Here is a 22,721-nt window from a genome sequence, read left to right on the forward strand (position 1 = left end):
CTTAACATTTAGCAGCACAGGACCTGTAGTGGAGACTCAGTGGACATGTGTGGGCAAACACTAGTAAGCTCAGGTGCTCAAGTCTCTGCTGTGTGCTTGAGTACTCACATGTGACAGTGGTGTGACCTGTGCATCCCCAAAGCAGTGTGTATGCAGGACTTGGTGGCTTAGAATTTGAAAGAGTGTGTGCTTCAGAGACTGGTGACCTTGACCTTGGCTCTTATTCTTGCCTTTGAACTCAGTCTCTTCACCTATAAAATGGGTATTCTTGGCAGTGGAGTCCAATGAAGGAAGAAATTGTAATCCCTTCATTATTCTTGTTCAAATCTGGAACCAAGCCAGGGAGCCTTAAGCAAGAGGGCAGACAGTGTGGTCTGTCTGGAGCAGCTACGCCTAACACAGATACCGCCTGATATTGACATCCAGCATCTAGCCAGAGGCCACCAGGGCAAGCTCTGCTTAATGTCAGAGCCAGCCCCATTGTGACTGTCCCAGCTTAGGCTGCAGCCCAGCCCAATCCATTTGAGCCCCACAGGCAGGTGATCCTGCCACATACTACTCCAGCACACACAGCATCTGCAGAGGCCAGCTCTGAGCCTCTGTGGGGGCCCTGGCTTGTGCATGCAACCAGGCAAGTAGCACAGAGGGGAGGTGCCTATGTCATGTGCCCCAGTGCAGCATGCTGTGTGTGTCATGGGCTGGCACAGGCTCAGGGTATTGGTACAAGCGAATTCCTGGTGACTGTTATTCTTTTGGTGGCTGGACTGATGTTTCCCATGATGTGTGGCCTACAAGTCTACACTGGGGACACTGTGAGTCTGGGTGTCAACATGTGGTGTTGTATATGGAGGGCTCTGTCAGCACAGAGAAGACTTCACTTGTGTCCATGTGGGCTGTGCAGAAATGATGATATGTGAACACAGGTAGGCGTGTCAGGTGGAGCAGTGATGGTCCAGGCAGAGCCTGATGATGGATGATGGACTGGGGAGGGCAGTGGGTAGCCTCATTTACCTCCATTCTTCCTTCTCACTCCCTTCTCTGGTGCTGGGACCAGACTGAAGTTCCAGGGCCACAGGGATGGATGCTCAAGTCCCGAGAGGAAGGAGAGGGCAGAAACCCCATCCAAGATCTGCTCTAGGTCAATGCTCAGGCTGGAGGTACCAGGCTGGCCTAGGAAACACGAGAAAGAAGACAGCTATATAGTGGCCATGTTGCAGCTTGGGGGAGTGAAGGGCAGAGAATACGATCTTGGAAGCCTAGAGTTTCCAGCCAAGATGATCCCCCCCCCCCACTTGCTGGTGTGCCTAGCAGGTGGGTCATGACAGGTGTGCTCCAGTAGGGTGTGCCCTGGCTGGTATGTTCTCACAGGTGTGCCCACCATGTCCCCCAACAGGTGTGCCCTGACAGGTGTGCCCTGACAGGTGTGCCCTGACAGGTATGCCCTGACAGGAGTTTCTATGGGAGAAGCAGACAACTAGCTAGGTCTCTGGCTCCCCCGGGCTCCCTGCAGCCTGTGTACTCACCCCCGACCCAAGAGGCCAGTGCCCTCCTCTCCACCGCTGCCTGTCCTGCCCAAGGCCTTGCCACCTTGGAGAGCTGACCCTGACCCCAGCCGGCCCCCCACGTCCCAGCTCGAGGGGCTCACAAAGGGAGAGGTGGGGAGAGAAAAAATCGCAGAGATTTGTCTTGTGTCGGGCTGACAGCGGAGCGAGTGATTGCCAGGCCCGCTTGGCAGTTTTTAATCATTTTATCTCTGTTCTCGGCTCTCCGGGGAGACAGGCAGTGCTTAGCAGTCTGCTCAGAAAGACCTCGGGGCGCATGGCGCAGCGGCGGCTCCCGGCTCCCATTATTAGCTGTGCTCTTCGGAGCGCGCTGCGATCTCTCCCGGGGGAGCCGGTGAAAAATTAACACGGGCCGGCGGCGCGGGCGCCCGATGTAACTGTAATTACTCCATTGATATTCCTCACACAATAGCGCTGTCATCAGTCATTTACATAAACTTTACTCCGCCAAGGCGGGCGGAGGTGCCTAATCCTATTGGTGCGTCCACCGCATGCATTATACATGGCTGCAGCTCCTAGGTGAGCACCGAGGGGAGGGCGTAATTGGGCAGGAGAAGGAAAGGAAAGAGAAAAGGGGAGGAGAGCTGGGCCGGAGACTGGGTGAGGCCTGGGAGGAGAGGTGGGAGACAGGAATGGTTAGAAGGGGAGGAAGAGGAGGCGCTGGGGAGGGCCAAGAAGATGAAAAATCCATTCCTAGGGAAGTGGCTCGCGTAGGTTGAAACCCTATTGGACTGCGGCCCTGCAAAACCCAGACCGCCCCCAGGGCTAAGCACCCGTCAGCCAGCCAGGCATCCATCTGTCCTGGAGCAGGTGAATTCAGTCTCTAGGGACCTGGAGTCAAGCCCAGCCCCTTACCTGAGCCATCCGGCTCTTTTTCCAGCCGGTGGGCTGACCCCAGGTCCCTTCGGGAATCTGAGACTGAGCTGGGGACTCTTCGGCTGCTAAGGAGTTAAAGCCTCCCTGGAAATTACCCTGTAATGACCTAATTAAAGACTTCGGGGGCCACGCACTCCTGGGTGAGAGCTAATAACACCCGCCCAACAATAATAACTCTAGTAGAGCCCCTGTTATTGCTGCCTCCGCGCCCTCTCCCACCACCCTCCCAGACGGCCTCCCTCACCCTTCCTGTGAAGCCATGGGGGAGAGAGTTAGGGGAGAGCAGGGGCTGAGCCCCCAGCTGGGACCAAGGGGAGGAAGCCTGGATAGTCAAATTTCCATAGCTGAATATTTAATGAGGCCTGCCGGTTTATTTGGTTGGCCTGTCGATTTTTATTCTTCTGTCAATAGGCCCTCATATGTGGGGCTGTGGTGATCTTTAGCAGCGTCTCTCCAGGGATGGCTGCCACTAAATGCAATTATGGATTTTATACCTCAATGTGTTTGATATTTCCACTGATCTAATTTGCAGCCTGGTAGTTTATTGTTTGGCATTTTAATGGCGTTCAAATGCTATGGGAAATTTGATTTCTTTTTATAATTCCTCCTTAACACAGTTAATGCGAGTGGCGGGATGGCCCAGATTTTAGAGCCCAATGTATAGAAAGAAGTGGGGGAAGCACACCCTTTGCTAGACTTAAAATACGTCCATTGGAGAAGAACTCCCTTGGAGTTCCTGGCCCAGGAGTTGGCAAGGTATAGGGGAGCCGATGGTGGTCGCAAGAGCAGGCAAAAGCCTACCAGGTAGTCTTTGCTCCAGCTATCCTGAGAGCTGTAGGCCTCAGTGCAGGACCTCTCCCAGTGGCTCCAGGTCATTGCTCTGCCAAGATCTGAACAGCTGTAGAGCCAAGGAGGCCAACTTTTCCACTGCTGCCAAATTTTGTGACCCGACCCTGAGTGTAAGAACAGCATTGATGGATGCTTCTAGGTCAGGCTTGTCATCTGTGACAGATCCTGTGGGGCCTCATCACACTCCAAATGTCCTCTCTTCAGCCCTTCACTGACTGGCCTCCCTGGGAGGGGTAAATAAAGGGCAAGGCCAGGGCTGGTCAGTGTCCTGTGTAACTTCCTGGAAGCCAGGCTCTTGTCTCTTTAGGGTGGTGTGAGAGCAAATAGGATACCCTATACCTGCTTTGAGCAACATCTCTAAAATAAACCACCTGCTCTGGTGACAGGTTGAGCAGCTGGCCAGAGGTAGTTCTGCCCTTGGTTAGAAGCTGGGAGCATGGATGTTCAGAGAGCCACTCCTTGGGGAGGAGACTGCCAGTCACTTTGTGGTGATTCCACAGAACATCTACTCAGGGAAAGAGTCCAGAGAGTCTGAGGAGGCATGAACTGTATCTCTCCTTCCATGGGGCTAGGGCCCCATAGGGCAGGGCAGGTAAGCAGAGAGAGCTCTGATGGGCACCAGGTTTTTTTTTTTCTTTTGGTCTTTTTGTTTTTGTTTTTGTTTTTTGTTCTGTTTTTTTGTTTTGTTTTGTTTTGTTTTTTGGGTTTTTTTTTTTTTTTAAGCGCCTATGATACGGAAGTCTTTTTCCTAGAGCATGGAGAGTCAGGGTCCAGGTCTTTGAGGTTGTGGGATGAATTCCCATGATCTTTTGCAGCACATCCACTATGTTCTCAAGAAGAGTGGCCACATCGCTATATCCATTTGCAGAGACAAAGACTGAGGCTCTGAGACTTTTGTTCCCTGTCTGAAATCACAGCTAACTGGCAGAGCAGGTGTGAAACCAGGTATTTATAGCTTCCTGGGTCCAGGTACTGATAGTGTGGTCTTCCCAAGGCAGGGGAAGCCCGTGGAGGGAAAGATGGAACCACCTCTACTTCCTCTTCCTCCTCCTGGTCTTTAATATCCTAGCCAGAGTTTCTGTCCTGGGGTCAGGCCCATACTTCATCCTAACCCATGTGTATGTGTGTAGGGGAGGGATTCTGTACTCCATCTTTGAGGATTCTCATGTCACCATCCTCCCAGGTTTCTCCTGTGTCCACCCAGAATATGGTCTCCTTTCCCCATGTTGTTACCTACATGCCAGCCCCAGCTAGCCTGCTACCCTCTTACACGTGAGCATGATGACAACAGGGCTCTAACCCCGCAGAACAGGGTCTGGGCAAACACTCTACATATTCTCTCAGTCATGCCCCTCCTCAGATAAAGAAACTGAGGTACAGAGAAGAAAGCATACCCCTGTGAGGAAGGGGACCAGCCATGTGAGACCCACTTCCTCAACTAGGACATGTCTCACTCCATAGTTCTCTGTAATCATGGCATCTGAAACTGTGGCAGTGGGATTCAGGGATGTATTCCCAGCTGGCCCAAGAGGCCAGACAGGATGGAAACTGGGTCTGTTCACACATAGTCTTCCATACAGCAGGACAAAGCAACCTTAGGCCCCAGGAAGATTCTTGAACACTGCACACACACAGAGAGAGAATGGGAGGGTTAAAGCAGAGGAAATGGCTGGATGCAACACAGGCATGGGAACTCTGAGCCCTGGTCTTTGCCCTCAGCCACCTCCGGCTCTTCTGGCCCCATAGAGTGCTGTCTGGACCCCAGATGATCATGAATGCTAGTCCCCCCCCCACACACACACACGCTTCAGGAACCTACCACCAGCACTCAGTACCTCCCCCAAGGCCTCTTCCCCTGGGCCTGCCCCTCTTCATACCTCTGTGGCTAACTACAGTCTTATACCAAGAAGGTAGCTTCCATCCTCTGCCCTAGGCAGTCAGCCGTGGCCATCCAAAATAAGACCAGCACCTATACCCCTTCCCAGGGCTGACCCTGCCTCCTTGGTCACATGCATTCATTGCCATCTACTCCACAGCCTGACATTACCCAGAGGTGGACATTCCACCGGGGAGTTCTAAAATCAGGGAATGGAAACATGAAGATGGCCACCGCAGCTCTGGCCTCATCTGTGCTGGAGGCTGAGATAGGCTGACCCCTCCTCTCATCGCAGCCCCCACCTGCCCGGCTGGGACAGCTGTCAGCTGGTGATGGACACACAGCCCTTCCCTCCTCACCCTGGGTCTAGGTGTTAAGTGGCTGCCCCCATCCCCACCCCCCAGTCCACAGTGAAATCAGAGATGAGTATCTGATGTTCCACTTAGGAAAGAAAACAGGATCCCCAGGCTAAAGAGGAGCAGCCTACAGTGCACAGAGGCAGCCTCCAGCCTCCAAGCCTCCGATAAGATCTCAGCTTATTATCCTGGATCTCATCCTCGTGTGTGCACAGCTGGGGAGGGTGGTGCTTTACAGGTAGCTGGCCTGCTCTCACTGACCTGCAAGTCCAGTGAAAGGCTGTATATGTTTTTGAAGACAGTTGGAGAAGGAACTGGAATCTCAGGGCTTTGCATGCCTGGGCGAGGGAGGCCAGAGCATCTAAGCAGGCAGGCTTGATGAATGTGGACAGTGCATTGAGGCCACCTTCAGCTGTGTGTCCTTGGACAAGTCAGATACGCTTTCTGAATTCCACTTGTCTCTCTGGGGAGCATATCCCTACTCCTAGGTTGTTGACAAGACTTAGAGACAGCCTGTCTATCCCTGGCAGAGGTGAACAGTTCAACAAATCAGTGACTATATCTTCATTATTCAAGCAGGGATGCTTTGAGAGCAAAGGAAGATGCTGTTAATTCCTAGGACGGTCCAGACCACACCTGTAAGCCAGGATGATCCTTGGCATCCTGGGTCCTGTTTCCCTCCCAGTGTCGAGTTCTGCAATTCAAGGATGTGGTAGATCAAGGAGGATCGTGCGTTCTCTTCCTTTGCCTCTGACTTGCAGAGTAAAAGGCTCCTGAGGCTCGCCTTCAGATGATGCCTGGGGTCTTTAGGGGGCTCTGATTGCGTGTGGAGGACTGTGTTCCCCCTGAGATGTCACAGTCACCCTGGGAAGTAGACTCCAGTCTTCTAGAAACTGGGACTTAAAGGGCTCCAGTGAGTAGCCAGAAAGGAGCGGCAGTGTGGCAGGCTTGGGGCTGCAGGCGAAGCACTATAAACTATTACCCTGTCTGTGTCCCAGCAGCTGACAAAGGGCCATCTGGAGGCCAGGTGGGAGTCATCACATCCTGCCAGGTAACCAAGCCCTTGTGTGTCCTCCCAGGCTGGAGAGTCTCCCCCGTCAGCTCCACAGCTGTCAGGCTTAAAGAATGAGGCAGAGAGAGAAATCCATAAGCCAGTTCTGAAAAGCCTGTTTGCTGGCAAGCTATTGATCGATCCCCTGGGAGGGCTCCTCCCAGACCCTCTGCACCCTTCAGCTTCATGCTGCAGAAATAGTGGGAGAGGAAAGCCGAGCCACCTTGCCCTCTCCCAGGAGATGCTCCCACCCCATGGGAAGCCACACTTGCCATTGAAGCCTCTGGTGGTTGTCTTTGAGGATCAGTGTTTGCTCCCAATTCCCTCCCAAAACCTGGGCCCCTGAATGGTGAGATGGCCATGTCAGTCTTAAGAGGGGTCCCCTCATTAAGGCAAGACAGCGAGAGGATGGCCAGGCCCTCCAGCTGACCTAGGGGAGAGTCCCTCCTAGCCATGGTACTTGGGCAAGTCCATTCCCAACCTTCAGCTTCCTGTCCTATGAACCAGGATCCATTCCTCCTCCTCATAGAGCGGCATAGAGCAGCTGGGCTGATGCCAACATTGTCCCTGGTTGTATCTGCCTGATTCAGGTGTGAGGTGCGGCTGAAGGCCAGTATGTTTTGCTGGAGTTTCTCTCAAGCAAGACAGGTCCTTTCAGCAGTGATGTGGAGTTCCTCAGAACCCCTGCCAAGTGCTGACAGGGACAGAGGGCCTGGGGCACTTCCTGCCATCGGTCTCCTGTCTGCTCTCATCTCCCACCTGGCCCAGCCGCAGCAGGCCCCTCGAGGTATGTGCTCATCTGGCTAGCTGTGCGTGTCCCCCTGGAGGACCCTGTGAAGACCCTCAAAACAGGGAGCCACCTCCCCAGAGCAGATAGACAACTTTATCCAAACTGCACTTGGCCCCTAGCAAACTCCTCAGCATCTCCTCCGGGCCTGCTTGACACTGTGGAGGGACTCACAGCTGGACCAAATTGCCAGGGACTCCTTTGACTTATAAGGGAGGCAGACAGGGATGTCAATATTACCAGACTGAGCTGGTATTGCATTAACATCACCTGCTTTGTGAGGGATGCTCTAGAGCCCAGCAGGGTGCAGGACCATCTCTAATGTAGCCCTAGCAGTGCACATGGTTAACTGAGCTCAAACTTTTAACCCACTTAGAATTCTGGGTGTTTTATTCTGTGGACAACCTCCGCTGCCATATAGGATGATGTGAAGGGTGTGGGATTCATGAAGGTAGAAGGTACTTGTATTAAAGTGAGATGGTGCTGACAATGTGAAGGGCAGAAGACCCGCCCTCTGCAACCCTTGAAGACATAAGGAGAGAGTTAGGGTGTGGTGTTGCTGAGGGAACAGTTACCAAGAGACCTAGAATGGGTATTTGTCCTCAGAGTCCATGTTTGAGTTGACTGTAGAGTCTAAAGGGAGTGCTGCAGAGGCTGTAAAGGAGGAAGGATAGTGTCCTTGTGCCTCATGAAGGACAAGTTGTGAAGGACACTGATGGAGAGGAGATCTAGGGACAGCAGCCCCACTGGACCCCTGGAGTAGAAGTGAGTAAGGTGGGTCTGCTCAGAAACTGTGTGCTCCACTGTGAATAATAGGAGGGATGTCATCATGAAGGAAAACAGAAAGCTGTGCTGTCCCTCCTGTCTTCAGTCATCCACCTGTCCATCCATCTGTCCATCTTTCACATCCAGCTCCCATGCATCTACCCACACACTCATTCATCCATCATCTAGCCATCCATTTACTCTTATCTGTCCATCCGTCCATCCTTTCATCATCCATCATCCATTTGTCCATCCATCTTCCTAGCCATCCATCCATCCACTCATCATCTACCATCCATCTGTCCATCCATCCATCTGTCCATCATCTTAGTCACCCACCCACCCAGTGTTACTGAACTCCCATGCTAGACGGATAGAGTAAGCAAACGAAGACACACAACAGAAAAACCAACAAGCAAAGCCTGCTTATGTAAGGCTCATGTCCACAAGACAGTGGCTGGTAAGGCTTGCTGTCTTCTGTGAGGTCAGGGCCAACTGGCACATCTGTAAGACAAGTACCTTGGCCCCAGGGTTTGTCTTCTGGCGGATGAGCAGGGTCTGGTGCTTAGAACCAGAGTTTCTTTGAAATAAACTCTTGGTCCAGTCACCAAAGCTTTCTCGAGCTCTCTTGTGCCCAACCCTCCCCATTGCTAGAGCACAGGAGACAAATCCTGCCCAGCTCAGGCTCCACAGTTGTCAAGGAAAGTTGAACAATTAGTTCCCAATTTTGAGATCACAGTCTGATGGGGACATGGTGTTATGTACTCACGCAGGTGCAGAACTTCAGAGGCATTCAAAATCAGAGTGAATATATTTTGCTTTATTGGATCAGGGAAGGTTTTCCAAAAGAAAATGTGTGTGTGCTAACTCTTTTGAACAAACAGCCTTGTAAAAAAAATCTTCATCAGCAAATCATGGGCTGGTGAGATGGCTCAGAGAATAAAAGCACTTACGAGCAGGTTTGGTGACCTGAGTTCAATCCCTGGAACCCCTAGTGGAAGGAGAGAGCTGACCCCACAAGGTTGTCCTCTGATCATCACACTCAAGCTATGCACATGCATGTCCAAACTCATACACAATAGTGATAAATTTAATGGAAAAATTTTAGTGTAAATAGAAAGTATTAGCAAAGTATATGTGCTAGGAAAAATTCCAATATAGAGTGTCTGAACAAAGTAAAAGAGGTCTCCCATACACAAGTCCCCAGAAATCAACTCCAGACCCCATTCCTGCATTCTCATGTTTCCTCCCCACAAACCCTTGTGACGACGTGGGATGGGTATGTCATTTATTGAACAGTTTCTTCCATAGAAGTCTATCTGCTCTCTCTCACTGTCCACTGACCCCCGATATTTAACCAGTCCCCCGCTGACGGGCTGTTGGCCCTTTGCCTGATCCTCACATCATTCCGCTCTGGGGAACTTTGGTGGCTCAAGGCAGCTGAAGGGTACCTGTAGGGAAACCCTTGCCCCCGCATTCCCTTCCTTCAGGAAACTCTTCCAGGAGGCCATGGCAGCCTCTGCCCTTCCTACCCAGGCTGAATAGTGCCACACTGTGTCCTTTTGACCTTTGGGGACTCTTTAGCTTAGGAGCAGCCAAACAAGACAGCCGTGAGGGCACACACAGCTCTCTCAGACAGAGGCAGGCTCATCACCTGTCTGAGACCAGCCTGGGCTACATGGCTAGACACTGACTCAAAAACAAACAAACTAACTAACTAACTAACAAAATGAAAAAGCAGTTCACAGGGACGTAGACTTCTTTCCCTAGAGACTTGGCTTTTGCCCTGCCTTGCATCCTCCTGTCCTCAGGGAGTGACTGTCACTGCCATCTCCCCCTGCTCTCCTGACCCCAGCAACTCCCTGGGTGATGGGAAGGGCTGCTCTCTAGCACGTGGACGCCACACAGTTTGCATTTTTATTTTATTTTATTTTTTTAGCACATTGTGAAATTCATAACACCCCATAATGACTTCCTCACAGTCCTGGGTAAAGGGAAGGGGGGAAAACCTGGAAGAAAAATGAACCACAGCAGGCATGGACTCCATTTGTAACAATATGGAAATTGATTGTTGAGGCGGAGGAATATTTTGTAGTTTGCTTAGCTGTGCTCGGCACTAATAGCCGGGAGCATTAGTGAACCCAGAGAATGAGTTATAGGCACATTAAGGAGGCCTCGAGCCTCCAGGGCCTCCCTTGAAGGCAGGTTCCAGCCTGTGGGTCTGCCCGCCCTGGGTACTGCCTCCTTCCTGTCCTGGGAGGAGGCTAGGTTCTGCAGCTAAAGAGGAACCTGGGCCCTACTTGAATGAAAAGCAGGGCCAGAGTTCAGCTTCACAGTAACTCCTTCCTGGGTGCTCTATTTCCTTGGGCCGGGGACTTGGGCTCTCCTTGTCTTAGAGTCTTCATTGTAAAATGGGCAAGTTCATCCTTTTCTTGTGGGTGACTCAGAGGGGTAGGGGAAGATCCCTGAGCAAGGAGTGCATGGACTGGGGCTTTGCTGATCCATGTGCTGGCTGCCTGTACAGCTGATGATGGCCTGAATCAGGAAGATGCGGGCTGCCAGTTGGAGGCACCAGGGGTGATAAGGCTGCCTGGGACCCTAAGGTAACTGGAATTGAAGAGGCTGTGGCTGGAAGGATTGCAAGCTGGGACCATGAATGAGGTGGAGGGAGGTGCCTCCCACACAGACAGCTCATAAATGCTGAGCACCACTGGGTACAGGACTTTAGCAACTTCTAAGTGGTCCTTTAGTTAGATCTGAAGATTCCCAACCGCACTCATCCAGAACCTGGGCCTTTTTCTACTCTGTACTCTAGGGAGTCCCACATCTGGCAAGGTTCTTTTTTTATGTATTTATTTCATTTTATGTATAATAGCATTTGCCTGCATGCCTGGTACCCACAAATGTAAGAAGAGGATGTAGGAGCCCCTAAAACTGTAGTTACTGGTGGTTGTGAACCTCCGTGTGGGTGCTGGAAACTGAACCCAGGTCCTCTGCAAGAGCAAACAATGCTCTTAACCAATGAGCCATCATCTTTTCGGGCCCTCCTTCCGGGTTCTTAGGTCAGATCCCCCTGTGTCATGCTGCATGCTCCCTTCCTCACCACCTCTACCTTTCCACTGGACCCTTTTACTGTTCCTCCTACTGCCCCTTCTCTGCCCCCTTGGCATCCCCATCACCCTACCTTGTACCCCACCTCCATCCTAAAGTCTCAGGGAAGCTGTTAAGTTCAACGCCTGGGTCTCCAGCATCCCTCCAGAGGGATTCAAGACCTCTGGAGCTGTCCTAGGCACCCCTCCTGCACATTCTCTCTGCATCAGCATGCCCTCTTTCTGATGTGGGCTGCAGAATCAGTTTCTCAAACTTGAGCAGCCAATAGATGTGCTGCTGCGATTTGCCCAGGTTCTCTAATCAGCTAGTCTAGGCTGGGAGAGTCTGTGGTTCTCCAAGTTCCCCAGAGATGCTTGAGCCATAGCAGCAAGTGAGTCTGGGGACACTCTTCCTGACGTACAGCAAGCGCCCGGTGCTAGTCTCACACGTCTGCTTTGTGCCCAGACTGGGTATCTTTGCACCTGCTGAAAGCCATTGCTCAAAATGGTCCTCCTCCCTATTCCAGCCCAGGGAGCTCCAGCCACCCCCTCCCACGTCCCCAGAGAGGTCAGCAGAAAGGCCCTCAGAAACACTGCCATTTTGTACCTGTCAGTCCCATTGACTGAGTCCACTGAGAAGGAGCTGGATACAAATGACTTCAGAGAATGTACATCCTACCCTGCCAGGTGTCTCCTGCTCCCAGAATACCAAGCAAAGGATCGGGGTGCTGGGAGAAGGAACAGTTTTAGGGACACAGTCCCTGGCCAACCCTCATAGTAGCTAGAGGAAGCAGAGGCCTCTGGGAAACCAAGGCCAGAGCCAGCCACAGCTCTGACCCATCAGCTGAAAGGCGACAGGGATGAGCAGCTCCAAGAGGGGCAGGCTGTGTTTTGTTTTAATCATGGGTGAGATGCTGATGTGTCCCTCCCTGGGCATGAGGAGGGGGGACCAGCGGTGGAGGCGCCTCTACAAACACCAAGGGAAACTCAAGTCAGCATCAGTGTGGCAAGAGAGACAGCAGTCCTGGACAGAGTCCGTTCATTATGTCAGGAGGGCACGGAAGAGCCCCAGAGGGGCTTGATGGCTACCTCCGTCGCTGGCTTCTCTGTGTTGCCCACACCTCCACCAGGCCCCCTATCATTCTGAGGACAGCAAGGCTCAGTCCTCACAGGAGCCACCCTGGAGCAGCTGGAAGTTGTTGGTCACAGCAAAACTTCCAGCCGCATGCTTTCCGTGGGTGCCCTGGGCAGCTCTCATGGCCAGGGAACCTGCTCACCATACCTATTTTAAACACCAGTGCGATGGTTTATGGCCCATAGAGGGATAATTACGGAGTGCAGAACCCGGCTTTTATGGCCCCTCCTCCCCGGGGCACACTTAGAGAACAGTATGTGTCATGTAGCCAATTTAGATAATGATTCTGATAAAGATAAACGGAATTGTTTATTATAAGTAATTGGGTCCTCCACGGCCCAGATGAAGCGGTGATGGGGAAGGTTCCTTAGGATCTGGGGACCTAAGAACAGAGGCCTAGATGGGGCTCCTGGGTGGAGGAGATGGGCCTGCCTCTCCCTTCCCCCTCCTGAATGTCCTTATCCCTCCCTTTTCTCCCCTCTCCTCCCTCTCTGGGACTGAATGGATCCTCCTTCCTGCAGCCTGGGCAGAGGCTGCTCCTGGGCATAAATAAATCATAGGGTTTTCTGTTGAGTCAGCTGGGCGGGGGAGGCACCTGGAAGAAGGGGTAGGAGAGGGGCCTAGCCTGGCCTATGGTCGTAGTCCAGGGACAGCCCCACCCCCACCCCAAATGCTGCAGGCCTTCTCACCAGGCAGCTGGCAGGTGCAAGGGGCTGGGGTCAGCTTAGAGCAGAGACTGCAGGGAGACTGTGGTCCCCTGCAGGGGGTCTTTGTGAAGGATAAACAGAATGGAGGCCTTGCCTGTCAGCCTGCCCCTCAGCACACACACCTGAGACCTTATGCCTTGTAATTATGCCTTGGCCCCAGGGAGAGCCATGGGAATGCTGTCCCTTCACCTGCCTGCCTGACCCCTCTCCTCCAGCCCCTGTCCACCTCCTGAGATCTCCCCAGTTCTAGTATAGATTTGGGTTCACAAATCGGGGAGCACAGTAATTAGTGTCTCTGACAACAGGATCTGAGTTACAGGGCCTAGGACATGAGGACCCCCACAGACCAGGGCCTGAGCAAATGGCTCATCAAGCTGGGGTCTACTCCAGGAATCCCACAGACTGGGACTCAGGAAGTGAGGACCTACAAGCTTAGGTAAAGATCCAATGTGAGTGAGAGGACCCTTCCAAATAAGAGCCATTGAGACAAAAAGAAAAAGCAAACAAAATTTCAAGCCAGGGTGCAAGGGTAGGGTCTCAGAGGCAGGACACCCCATGAGGCTCAGGTGCCCCTTCAGCCAGGACCCTTGAGAAGCGTCCCCACAACAGAGGCTCTGTATTCAATCAGACTCAGGTGTAAAGGACTTACTGGACTGCCGGAGGCTGCAGCTCCCTGGATTGAAACCCAAACCGGAGGAGCCGCCTGTCAAGATGCCTGTGATCCACATGATTGAAAGGGGGTGCTATGGGGAGGGGGTGAGGCCTGGGGCAGCCCCTGTGTGGAGTGTCAAAAGCTGCAGGAGGGGAAAGAAGGGGTTTTCTCTTTCTTCCCTGTTTATCTGATGGCAGAGGAGGGAGGAGTTTCTGTTCAAAGGCTCCTTATCAGCCAGGGATTTGTTTGGGGTGCAATGAAGGGAACCCACACCTGGCAGAGCCTCCTTCCTACAGGCAAGGCGTCCAGTGGGGCAGCCTGAGCAGGCCTAAGTTCCAAGGTGTGTGTCCAGGGGAATGTGGCCCATGACACATGCAAATGCATGCCTGCAGTCCCCTCTCTACACACCTCCAGGTCAGTTGGCATCCACCTGTGTGCCCGGAGGCGGGTACAGAATAGACTCCCTCTGGGCAGCGGGTAACATAGCGCGCAGACCTGGGCCTGAGGTTGGGCTGAGGACTACCTTGCTTCTGTCCTGATATTTGGTCTTTGCCAACCCTATAAATGCCTGTCCCTCAGGACCTGTGGGAAACGGTGTGATGGGTCTGTAATGCCCGTGTGAAACCATGGGTTCTGCAGGGAAATGAGAGACCTGAAGAAATGGATAAAGAAGGAGCCTTTGGAAGAGGCTGGGCCAGGGCCAGGGACACACAAGGTAGAAAAGTGAGGCAGACTGCACCGTGATGGGGTGGGTGTTCATTTGGTACTGGGAGTTCATGCAGCTTTATCCCCAGGCCCATGCCTAACCAGTGCTGTCTGTGGCAGTTTCTGGAGACATTTTATAATTAACCTCTTTCTTTTGAGATAACTGTGAGTTCATATGCAGTTGCCAGAAATGGAGATTCCCTTTGTACCCTATACCCTGCATCCCTTGGTGCTAACTGATATATCACAGTGTCACCTTGGATGTTGACACCAGCCTAATGCTCCAGTTTCACTTCACTTCACTTGTCTGATAGTGTGTGTGTGTGTGTGTGTGTGTGTGTGTGTGTGTGTGTGTGTGTGTGTCTGTATGTGTGTGTGTGTCTATGCATTTGGTCACACAAGTAGGTTACCATGTCCACCTCCACACAAGACATAGAGCCAGTCCATTGGCACAAGGATCCCTGCCTTTGGTTCTAAACACCCCTCCCTCTGTCCTTTCTGACCTCAGGCCTTCCTGCACTGTGTGTTTTGTTTAATCTTAGTTCACCTCCATCTTCCAGGCTCCTATGGTGAGAATCAGGCCATCATGTCACCTCTCATCTCTACTCCCCACCGGCTTCGTCCCATCCTCCCATCCATCAAGGCCTGGGCATTTCTGGAGCTCTCCCTTTCTCTGCATCTCTTGACTACTTTTCCTTCGTACCTGGGCTCTGGCTGGGGCCTGGATCCACCAGTTTAGCCTCTGTGTTGTGCTCATTGTGCTCAAATGCAGCAAGAGTCACAACCCCACCTAGCACCAGAAACAGGAGCTGGGCCTGGGGTTTTTCTAGTGCCTGCATGTTGAATGACTCAGCTCTGGGGGTGCTGTGTGGTGCTGCCACCACTGCCATGGCACAGGACCTGCCTAAGCATCCTATCCAGAGAGCCATCCCCAACAGCCCTGATCACCTCCATCTTAGCCGATTCCTTGATCCTTAGCCTCTGTCTGCTCAGGCTTTTCCTGCAGACAGGAATAACTCAAAAGTGGGGATCTTATCTGCAAAGCCTGCATCTTGGGGTGTGGGGGTAGTGGGCACCCCACCAGGATTGTAATAGGAGGGCAGGAAGGAGGTAGGTAGGCAGGTCAGCCTTCTGTGCCAGTCAAGAATGAGGATGGACAGGGCAAGAAGGTCAGAGGAGACTTCTTGCTCGTCTCTGATACAGATGGTAGGCACCTGTCTGGGGTTGGCCTCTCCTCTTCTCCTGGCCCCGTAGACAGGACATAGTGCCCAGTTCTGGAGGGAACAGGTGCACTGCTAAGCTCCCGCTGGACGCTTGACCCTGATCAGTCCACAAGGATCAAGACCTGCCATGGGGAAGTGGAAGGAGAATTGTGACACTAGTCCTAAATTCAGGTTCTGAGCCGTGCGCCCCTGGGTGGGTTCCTCAGCTGTGCTCTAGGCAGCAGTACTGATGTGTCCTGATGCTCAAGAGACAGGAACACAGTGGTGGCAGGAATCCTGAAGAGCTGTTATTACAGGATGGCCAACTTTAGGGGGGCTCCTAAAGATGCCCTGACCTGGGGCCAGAGTCAGTGTCCCCAGCCACAGCCCCTGCCCTGATATGGCAGCTCTGTTGGTCAGGAATGCCTGCTGGCAAGGGTGAATTCTGTCCCAACAGGACAGACAGATAAGACAGGAAGTGAGCTTCAGGACACTAAGTCCCATGGACTGAAATCCTGCCTTTGTCCCTCAACCCAGCTAAGTCCCCCATAACACACCAGCAAAGAGGGAGAAACAGGTGTTCTTTCCTCACCCAGAATGAGGAACTGCACCTGGCACACAGGAGGCATCCAAACACCTATGGAGTTCATGTGGTGTTATACAGCTGTTTGGGCTGCACGGAGCTCCTGGCCAGAGTGGGCTGCTGAGTGAGACCCTGTCTCAAAAATAAAAACAAATATTCATCTATTTGGCAAATAGATGAATAATTTCTGGGCAAATCATGACTCTCCTCTAAGCTAGAAATGGAGTGTGGTTGTGTTTTATTTTTTTGTTTCATCCATATAATATCAAATCCCCCTTTAATTTAATGTTTTATATATTATTTATGTATGTGTGCCCTGCATGCCACAGTACATGGACAGAGGTCACAAGGGTCAGCCCTCTCCTTACATTCGTGGGATACACCTAAGATAGAACTCATGGTTTGCCAACCTGGCTGCACGCTTCCTTACCCACAGAGGCAGCTCACTGGCCATAATTTAACTTTAAAAAAAATTTTTTTAATTTCTTTCCTGTTCTGAGGTTGGAGCTTAGGGTTTTGCACACCTCAGCTTAGGGTTGAGCTACACCTTAGGCCGTGGCTCACTGCTTTTAAAGCACACAGGTCAGTGGGGTTTAGTGAGGTCACAGGGGGATGCTGCTGTTTTGACAATGAATGTGGCCTGGGCTTGAGCAGTGCAGCCCTGCACAGGGGGATGCTGCTGTTTTGACAGTGAATGTGGCCTGGGCCTGAGCAGTGAAGCCCTGCTCTCTGTGAGTGCTGCACTTCCTGGGTAGTGCTCTTCCTGGAGGGCGCTCTTCCTGGATGGTGTACTTCCTGGATGGCGCTCTTCCTGGATGGTGTACTTCCTGGATGGCCCTGTTCCTGGATGGCGCTCTTCCTGGGTGGTCCACTTTCTGGATGGCGCTCTTCCTGGATGGTGTACTTCCTGGAGGGTGCTCTTCCTGGATGGTATACTTCCTGGATGGTGCTCTTCCTGGATGGTGTACTTCCTGGATGGCCCTGTTACTGGATGGCGCTCTTCCTGGGTGGTGCACTTTCTGGATGGCGCTCTTCCTGGGTGGTGCACTTTCTGGATGGCGCTCTTCCTGGATGGTGTACTTCCTGAAGGGCGCTCTTCCTGGGTGGTGCACTTCCTGGATGGTGCTCTTCCTGGGTGGTGCACTTTCTGGATGGTGTACTTCCTGGATGGCACTCTTCCTGGATGGCGCTCTTCCTGGATGGTGTACTTCCTGGATGGCGCTCTTCCTGGGTGGTGCACTTCCTGGATGGTGCTCTTCCTGGGTGGTGCACTTCCTGGATGGTGCTCTTCCTGGGTAGTGCACTTCCTGGATGGCACTCTTCTGGATGGAGCTCCTTCCCAAAAGGATAGGTGGGAGGCCTCCTCTGAGAGGAGGCAGAGGCAGAGTCTTAGAAAAGGCAAGCAGGCTAAACTCTTGTGAAGACAGTCCTAGTGGTCAAAGCAGAAGAGGAAATAGGTCAGAGGTCTAAATGACCGAACTGAATGAGTTACCTGGGACAGAAGGCTGATCAGTGTGCTGGGAAAGTTTTGTTTTTTCCTGCTAGCAAACTCACAGCAACTACATGCTGTGAGAAAGGAAAATGGGCAGTTCCTGTTCAGCAGAGGTTCTGGTTAAGACTTGGATGAACTCAATATTGAACAGGATCTTCAGAGGCCTCTCCCTTGGTTCACGGTTTCAGACAGGCAAGGAGGAACCCCAGAAGCCACTGGAGAAATGGTGTATGCTAGGGAGGGGCTGCAGTGAGCCAAGGAGCCCCAGGACGATGTCCCTTGTCCCTCCTCCTTCCTCAGTCTCCATGTCCTCTGAGGGACAGAGCTGAGTCCTCAGATAGACCAACACAGCTGTATTATAGGATTGCTCAATTGCAGTAGCTGATCGCCACAAGGGGGGCTGTCTTGGGTGTTTCATATGTAGCAGGCTCCACTTACAGTGTCAGTGGTACCTTTCCCTACTATAACCATCAAAGATGCTTCCAGAAGTTGCTATGTATCCCCTGTGGACACCATGGAGAACACTTGACCCTCTGACCTGACTCTCCGGTGTGTCCACAAACAGCCTCCTACCCAGATCAGCTGTGGACCTTCAGCACTGAGAGAATACTATACCACTCACTCAGCAGATTGCACCTTTGAAGCAGCATGGTGTGAGGATTTGAATATTTCACGGGTCGTCTTGGGACTTTAAAAAAAGTAAAATGGGTTGGGGAGATAGGTGTGCATGGGCCTCTGCATTCAACCCCGAGAACTCATGTTTAGAAAGAAAGGCAGATGTGGTACCAGGTCTGTCCTAATCCTTGGGGAGGAGGGGGTAGACAGCTTCCTGGTCAACTTAACCTAACTGGTGCATTCTGGGTCCAGATGAGAGATAGACAGCACCTGCATTGGCATCTGGCCTCATTCACTCCTGCAGACTCACACCTGCCACACACTTACAGGGGAAATGGGCAAAAGAAAAGTGCATAGTACGAATAAGAAGCGCTTTCTCACAAAAGGGCCATGGATCCAGTGAGTTGTGAAGGGGCCATGCATGAAGTGCTGGGGAGTGTTTAAAGGCAAGGTGGGTGAATCTCGTGACTGGGCAGGCACGGTGCACAAGGAATGGAGGGAGCGTGGCCACTTTCTATACACAGCAAATGGAGCTCAGGACACTGTCTTGCTTTCCAAGGCAGTGGTGCAGTGTGGCTCCAGGATCACCTTCTTTATATGTAGAAGGAGAGTGGGCTGCTGACCACTGGGCCAGGGTTAAATCAGGGGGACACCCATGGGCTTTAGACCCCATCAGCCTCACCAGGGAGGATGGGAGTGTGTCCCAGCTGCAGAGCGCTTGCCTGCAGCTCCTGGGCCAGAGTTTGGGGCTGCAAGGGTCTTGATTATTGAATCAGGCAGGCAACCGACAAACAGCTAATGAGGATGTGCTACGAGTCGGCATGGGCACCCCAGGAATGGACTACACAAAGTTAAGTAAGAGGGCATCAGAGCTGGGCGTGGCGCACACCTTTAAACACTGCACTCAGGAGGCAAAGGCAGGTGATCTCTGAGTTCAAGGCCAGGCTGGTCTACGAGCAGGATGAGAACTGATGTCCACCCTGCTCACCTGTCACAGGCCCGTGTCTGTCCTAAAGGAGCATTTTCCTTCATTTAACAGGAAGGTCCAGGCAAGGCTGGCAGTTCAGGAGTGAGAGGCTCCATAGAAGAAGGAACAAGAAGCATGGCTCTTCAGTTGGAGTGAGGGAGGGTGGAATGGAAGAAGACACCCAAGACTAAGGGGCCTGAACCCAGCCAGCTGAGCTGGGGATCACTAGGTTTGAAAGCAAAGCCCATAGAGGCCAAAGTCTGGAAGCGTGGAAGAGCAGAGTAGAGAGAGGGAGAGAGAGGGAGTCAGGAGGGAGCAAGCCTGCAGAGCCCAGAAGGCAGACTTGGGGAAGGAAGCAGGAGAGCCAAAGTCATGGCTTCTGCAGCCAGGTGTGGCGGTGGGTAAACAGCTGCCCAACCCCCTCCTTCAGGGCCCAGGGCACCCCGCCTGCTGACCCCTCTGCCCTCCCTGCCACCTGCCAACCCCCTCCCTCTGGGTACCAAATCCCTTCCCCCCTGATTAGATTTGGGAAGGGACTAATTAGATATAATTCATTATCCTCAAAAAATGAGATCAGAAATCAGGAGCTCTCCTCAGAAGAAGGTGGCCTCGCCCCTCATCCATCACGCAGCTAAGTAACCAATTTAAAGTCAGGCGGACGCACGCAGCAGCATTATTACCTTGTCACAAATATTTAGGGGAAGGCCCCCGAACAAGGCAGCTTTATAAATGGTTTTTATCACATTAGTTTGCAGTTCTTTGTCATCCAGTTTGCTTAAGATAAATGCTGAACAAATAATCGAATTATCAAGCCAAAACCTTGCTAAGTCATTTGCATAAATTGCAGCCAGAGAGGCCCTGGTGTCCAAATCTGGGAAGGCCCTGCCTCTGCCAGGCCAGAGTTTTTGGCAGCAGGAAGGGAAGGAAGGCTTCTTGGTGAGAGCAGGAGGCCTATTCTGGAAGCATGAGGCATCCAGAGCATCCAAGCATGCTGCATGGCATGGGTGACCAGCTTGGGCTGAGATATGGAATGAGAGGACCTGGCTGTGACTTAGAGGCATCTAGGCCTGGGCCTGGGGCTGAGAGCTGGAGAATAGCTCTGTGTCTTCTGACACAGACAGATATTCGTATTCTCTTCCTCTCTCTCCCTCTCACTCCATCTCTGTCTGTTTCTCTCTGTTGTTCTCCGTGTGTCTGTCTCTGTGTCTGTCTGTCTCTCTCTGTTTCTCTGTCTCTGTCTCTCTCTCTGTCTCTCTGTCTCTGTCTGTCTGTCTCTCTGTTTCTCTGTCTCTGTCTGTCTGTCTGTCTGTCTCTCTCTCTCTCCCTCTCTCTGCTGTCCTGCTGCAGCCAGAGCCAAGTCCTTTTGTCTGGCCCCAGAGGCGCTGTCACAGGCCTGGATGGAACCCTTGCCCCCACTGAGCATAACAGTGTCAAGTGACTACTGCCCCAGGCTCGCCTCTTCTGCCACCAGTGCAGGGCAGGTGGTGAGGAACGTCCCAGTCTTGGGTGGAACATGTCCAGGGGCACCCGATGACCCCCTCCCAGCTGGGCCCAGAGGCTCCCTCTAGCATCAGCCCCTGAGTGGAGAATTGCAATTTCACGCTGTCCCCTGGAGGTCCTTCTGAGCCCCAGCTGGGCCAGAGCTGGGCTGGCCCTGTGTGCACTCACCCCAACCTATGCAGCCACCTTCACACAGGCAGGGTAAGAACCCAGCCAGCTCCTCTGGATGCAGACAAGGCTCAGATCCCCAGATGGCTCCCAGGGAGGGTGTTTATGAGAGCTTTAGCCATTGCCTTGGGAGGAGCAGAGGTGTCTACACAGCGTATGTGTGTGTTGGGGCAGGGGTACCTACGCAGCATATGTGTGTGTTGGGGCGGTTGTCTACATTGTGTATGTGTGTGTTGGGGTGGGTGTCTACACAGCATATGTGTGTGTTGGGGAGGCGATGTCTACAAAGTATATGTGTGTGTGTTGGGGCGGGGATATCTACACAGTGTATGTGTGTGTTGGTGCAGGGGTCTACACTAGCCTTGGAGGTTGCTGTAGGGTTGTATAATCAGTGTGGCTATAACTTCTGACACCTGCATAAATAGCATAATGGCTGAGGAGATGGCTCTCTTGGTAAAGTGCTTGCCATGGTAAAAATCTGGTAAAGACCTTGCCAGAGACTGGCAGATCTCTGGGGATCACTGGCCAACTAGGCTCATCTAATTGGGAGGCTTCAGATCAGCGAGAGACTCTCTTTTTTTAAAAAAGCAAAGTGGGTAAGACCTGAAGAACAGCACTGAAAACTGCTAGGTTATCCTCTGGCTTCTACCTGCACACATACACCTGCGCGCGTGCGCACACACACACACACACACACACACACACACACATACACACACACACACCTGCACACACACATAACTGCATACATACACACACACACCCCTGCATACACATATCCCTGCACACACCACACCTGCATACCCACACACCTGCACATACACACATACCTGCATACACACACACACACACACACCTGTGCACACACAGGCATATATAGTATTATGGTTATTTTGGATGCTGGAGCCAGGTGGACAGCTGTGAGACTGGACAAGCCACTTCGCCTCTCTCTATAACTAGGGTGGTAACAGGACCTACCTCCAGGCATCTCTGAGGGTTGACATTTGCAAAATGTCAAATTGCAGCCTAGGGCATGGTGAGCACCATACAAGAACTGCACATGCCATAGGTCAGGGCACTGCAGAGGCTGGCATGAATACTTGGCATACACTTCACATGCTTGTTTTGCTAGCCAATCCTTTCTTCCTGTGTGTGTGTCTGTGTGCGAGTGCATGTGTGTGTCCATGCACTTGCACGTGTGGGCATGTGTGGAGGCCAGAGGTCAATGTCAGACATCCTGCCTCAGTCCTTTCTCTGCCTTGTATTTCAGGACAGCTGCTCTTGCTGAACCTGGAGCTTGCCATTTGATTGACTAAGGAGAAAGCCCAGGGACCCTCCTGGCTCTGCCTCCTGGCACCAGGGTTGTTGGCACCTGCACTGAGGATCCAAACTCAGGTCCTCATGCTAGCACAAGCGCTCTCCCCGCCCCTCTGCTTCCTGTGCCTCACAGTCTTCCTTCCCCTGCCCTCCGGCATCTAGGACTGAGGCTGCAGCTGATTCAGCCATGGTTCCTGGGCTGCACTAAGGTCTCAATGCCACAAGCAGTGACAGCGTGCTTTGGGGACACAGGCAGATCGTAGAAAGTCAGAGCAGGAGTACCTAATAGTCAAAGATCCGCAGAAGTCCCTGTAACAGCAATGTTGACACTGGCAAGAGATACCAGGTCCCCAAGGAAAGGACTGAACAATTGGCACAACCGGGCAGCTTCTTCGCTGCATGGAAAGCTTCATGCCTGGCTAGTTCTAACGGATGCTGGGCAGCATCTGAGGCTGGGTGACCTGGGA

General features: G+C 52.4%; 1 protein-coding gene across 1 annotated transcript in view; it reads left to right on the forward strand.

The window, feature by feature from the left end:
* The first annotated feature begins 1,818 nt into the window (after positions 1-1,818).
* The window catches only part of Lmx1b (LIM homeobox transcription factor 1 beta), a 53,533-nt gene continuing 32,630 nt past the window's right edge, over positions 1,819-22,721 (forward strand). The window contains exon 1 of the mRNA XM_036183373.1: positions 1,819-1,896. Coding sequence (XP_036039266.1) covers positions 1,819-1,896 — 78 coding nt within the window. The remainder of the gene's footprint in view (positions 1,897-22,721) is intronic.

This window comes from Onychomys torridus, chromosome 4 (genome assembly GCF_903995425.1).
Source record: "Onychomys torridus chromosome 4, mOncTor1.1, whole genome shotgun sequence".
NCBI classification, from domain to species: domain Eukaryota; kingdom Metazoa; phylum Chordata; class Mammalia; order Rodentia; family Cricetidae; genus Onychomys; species Onychomys torridus.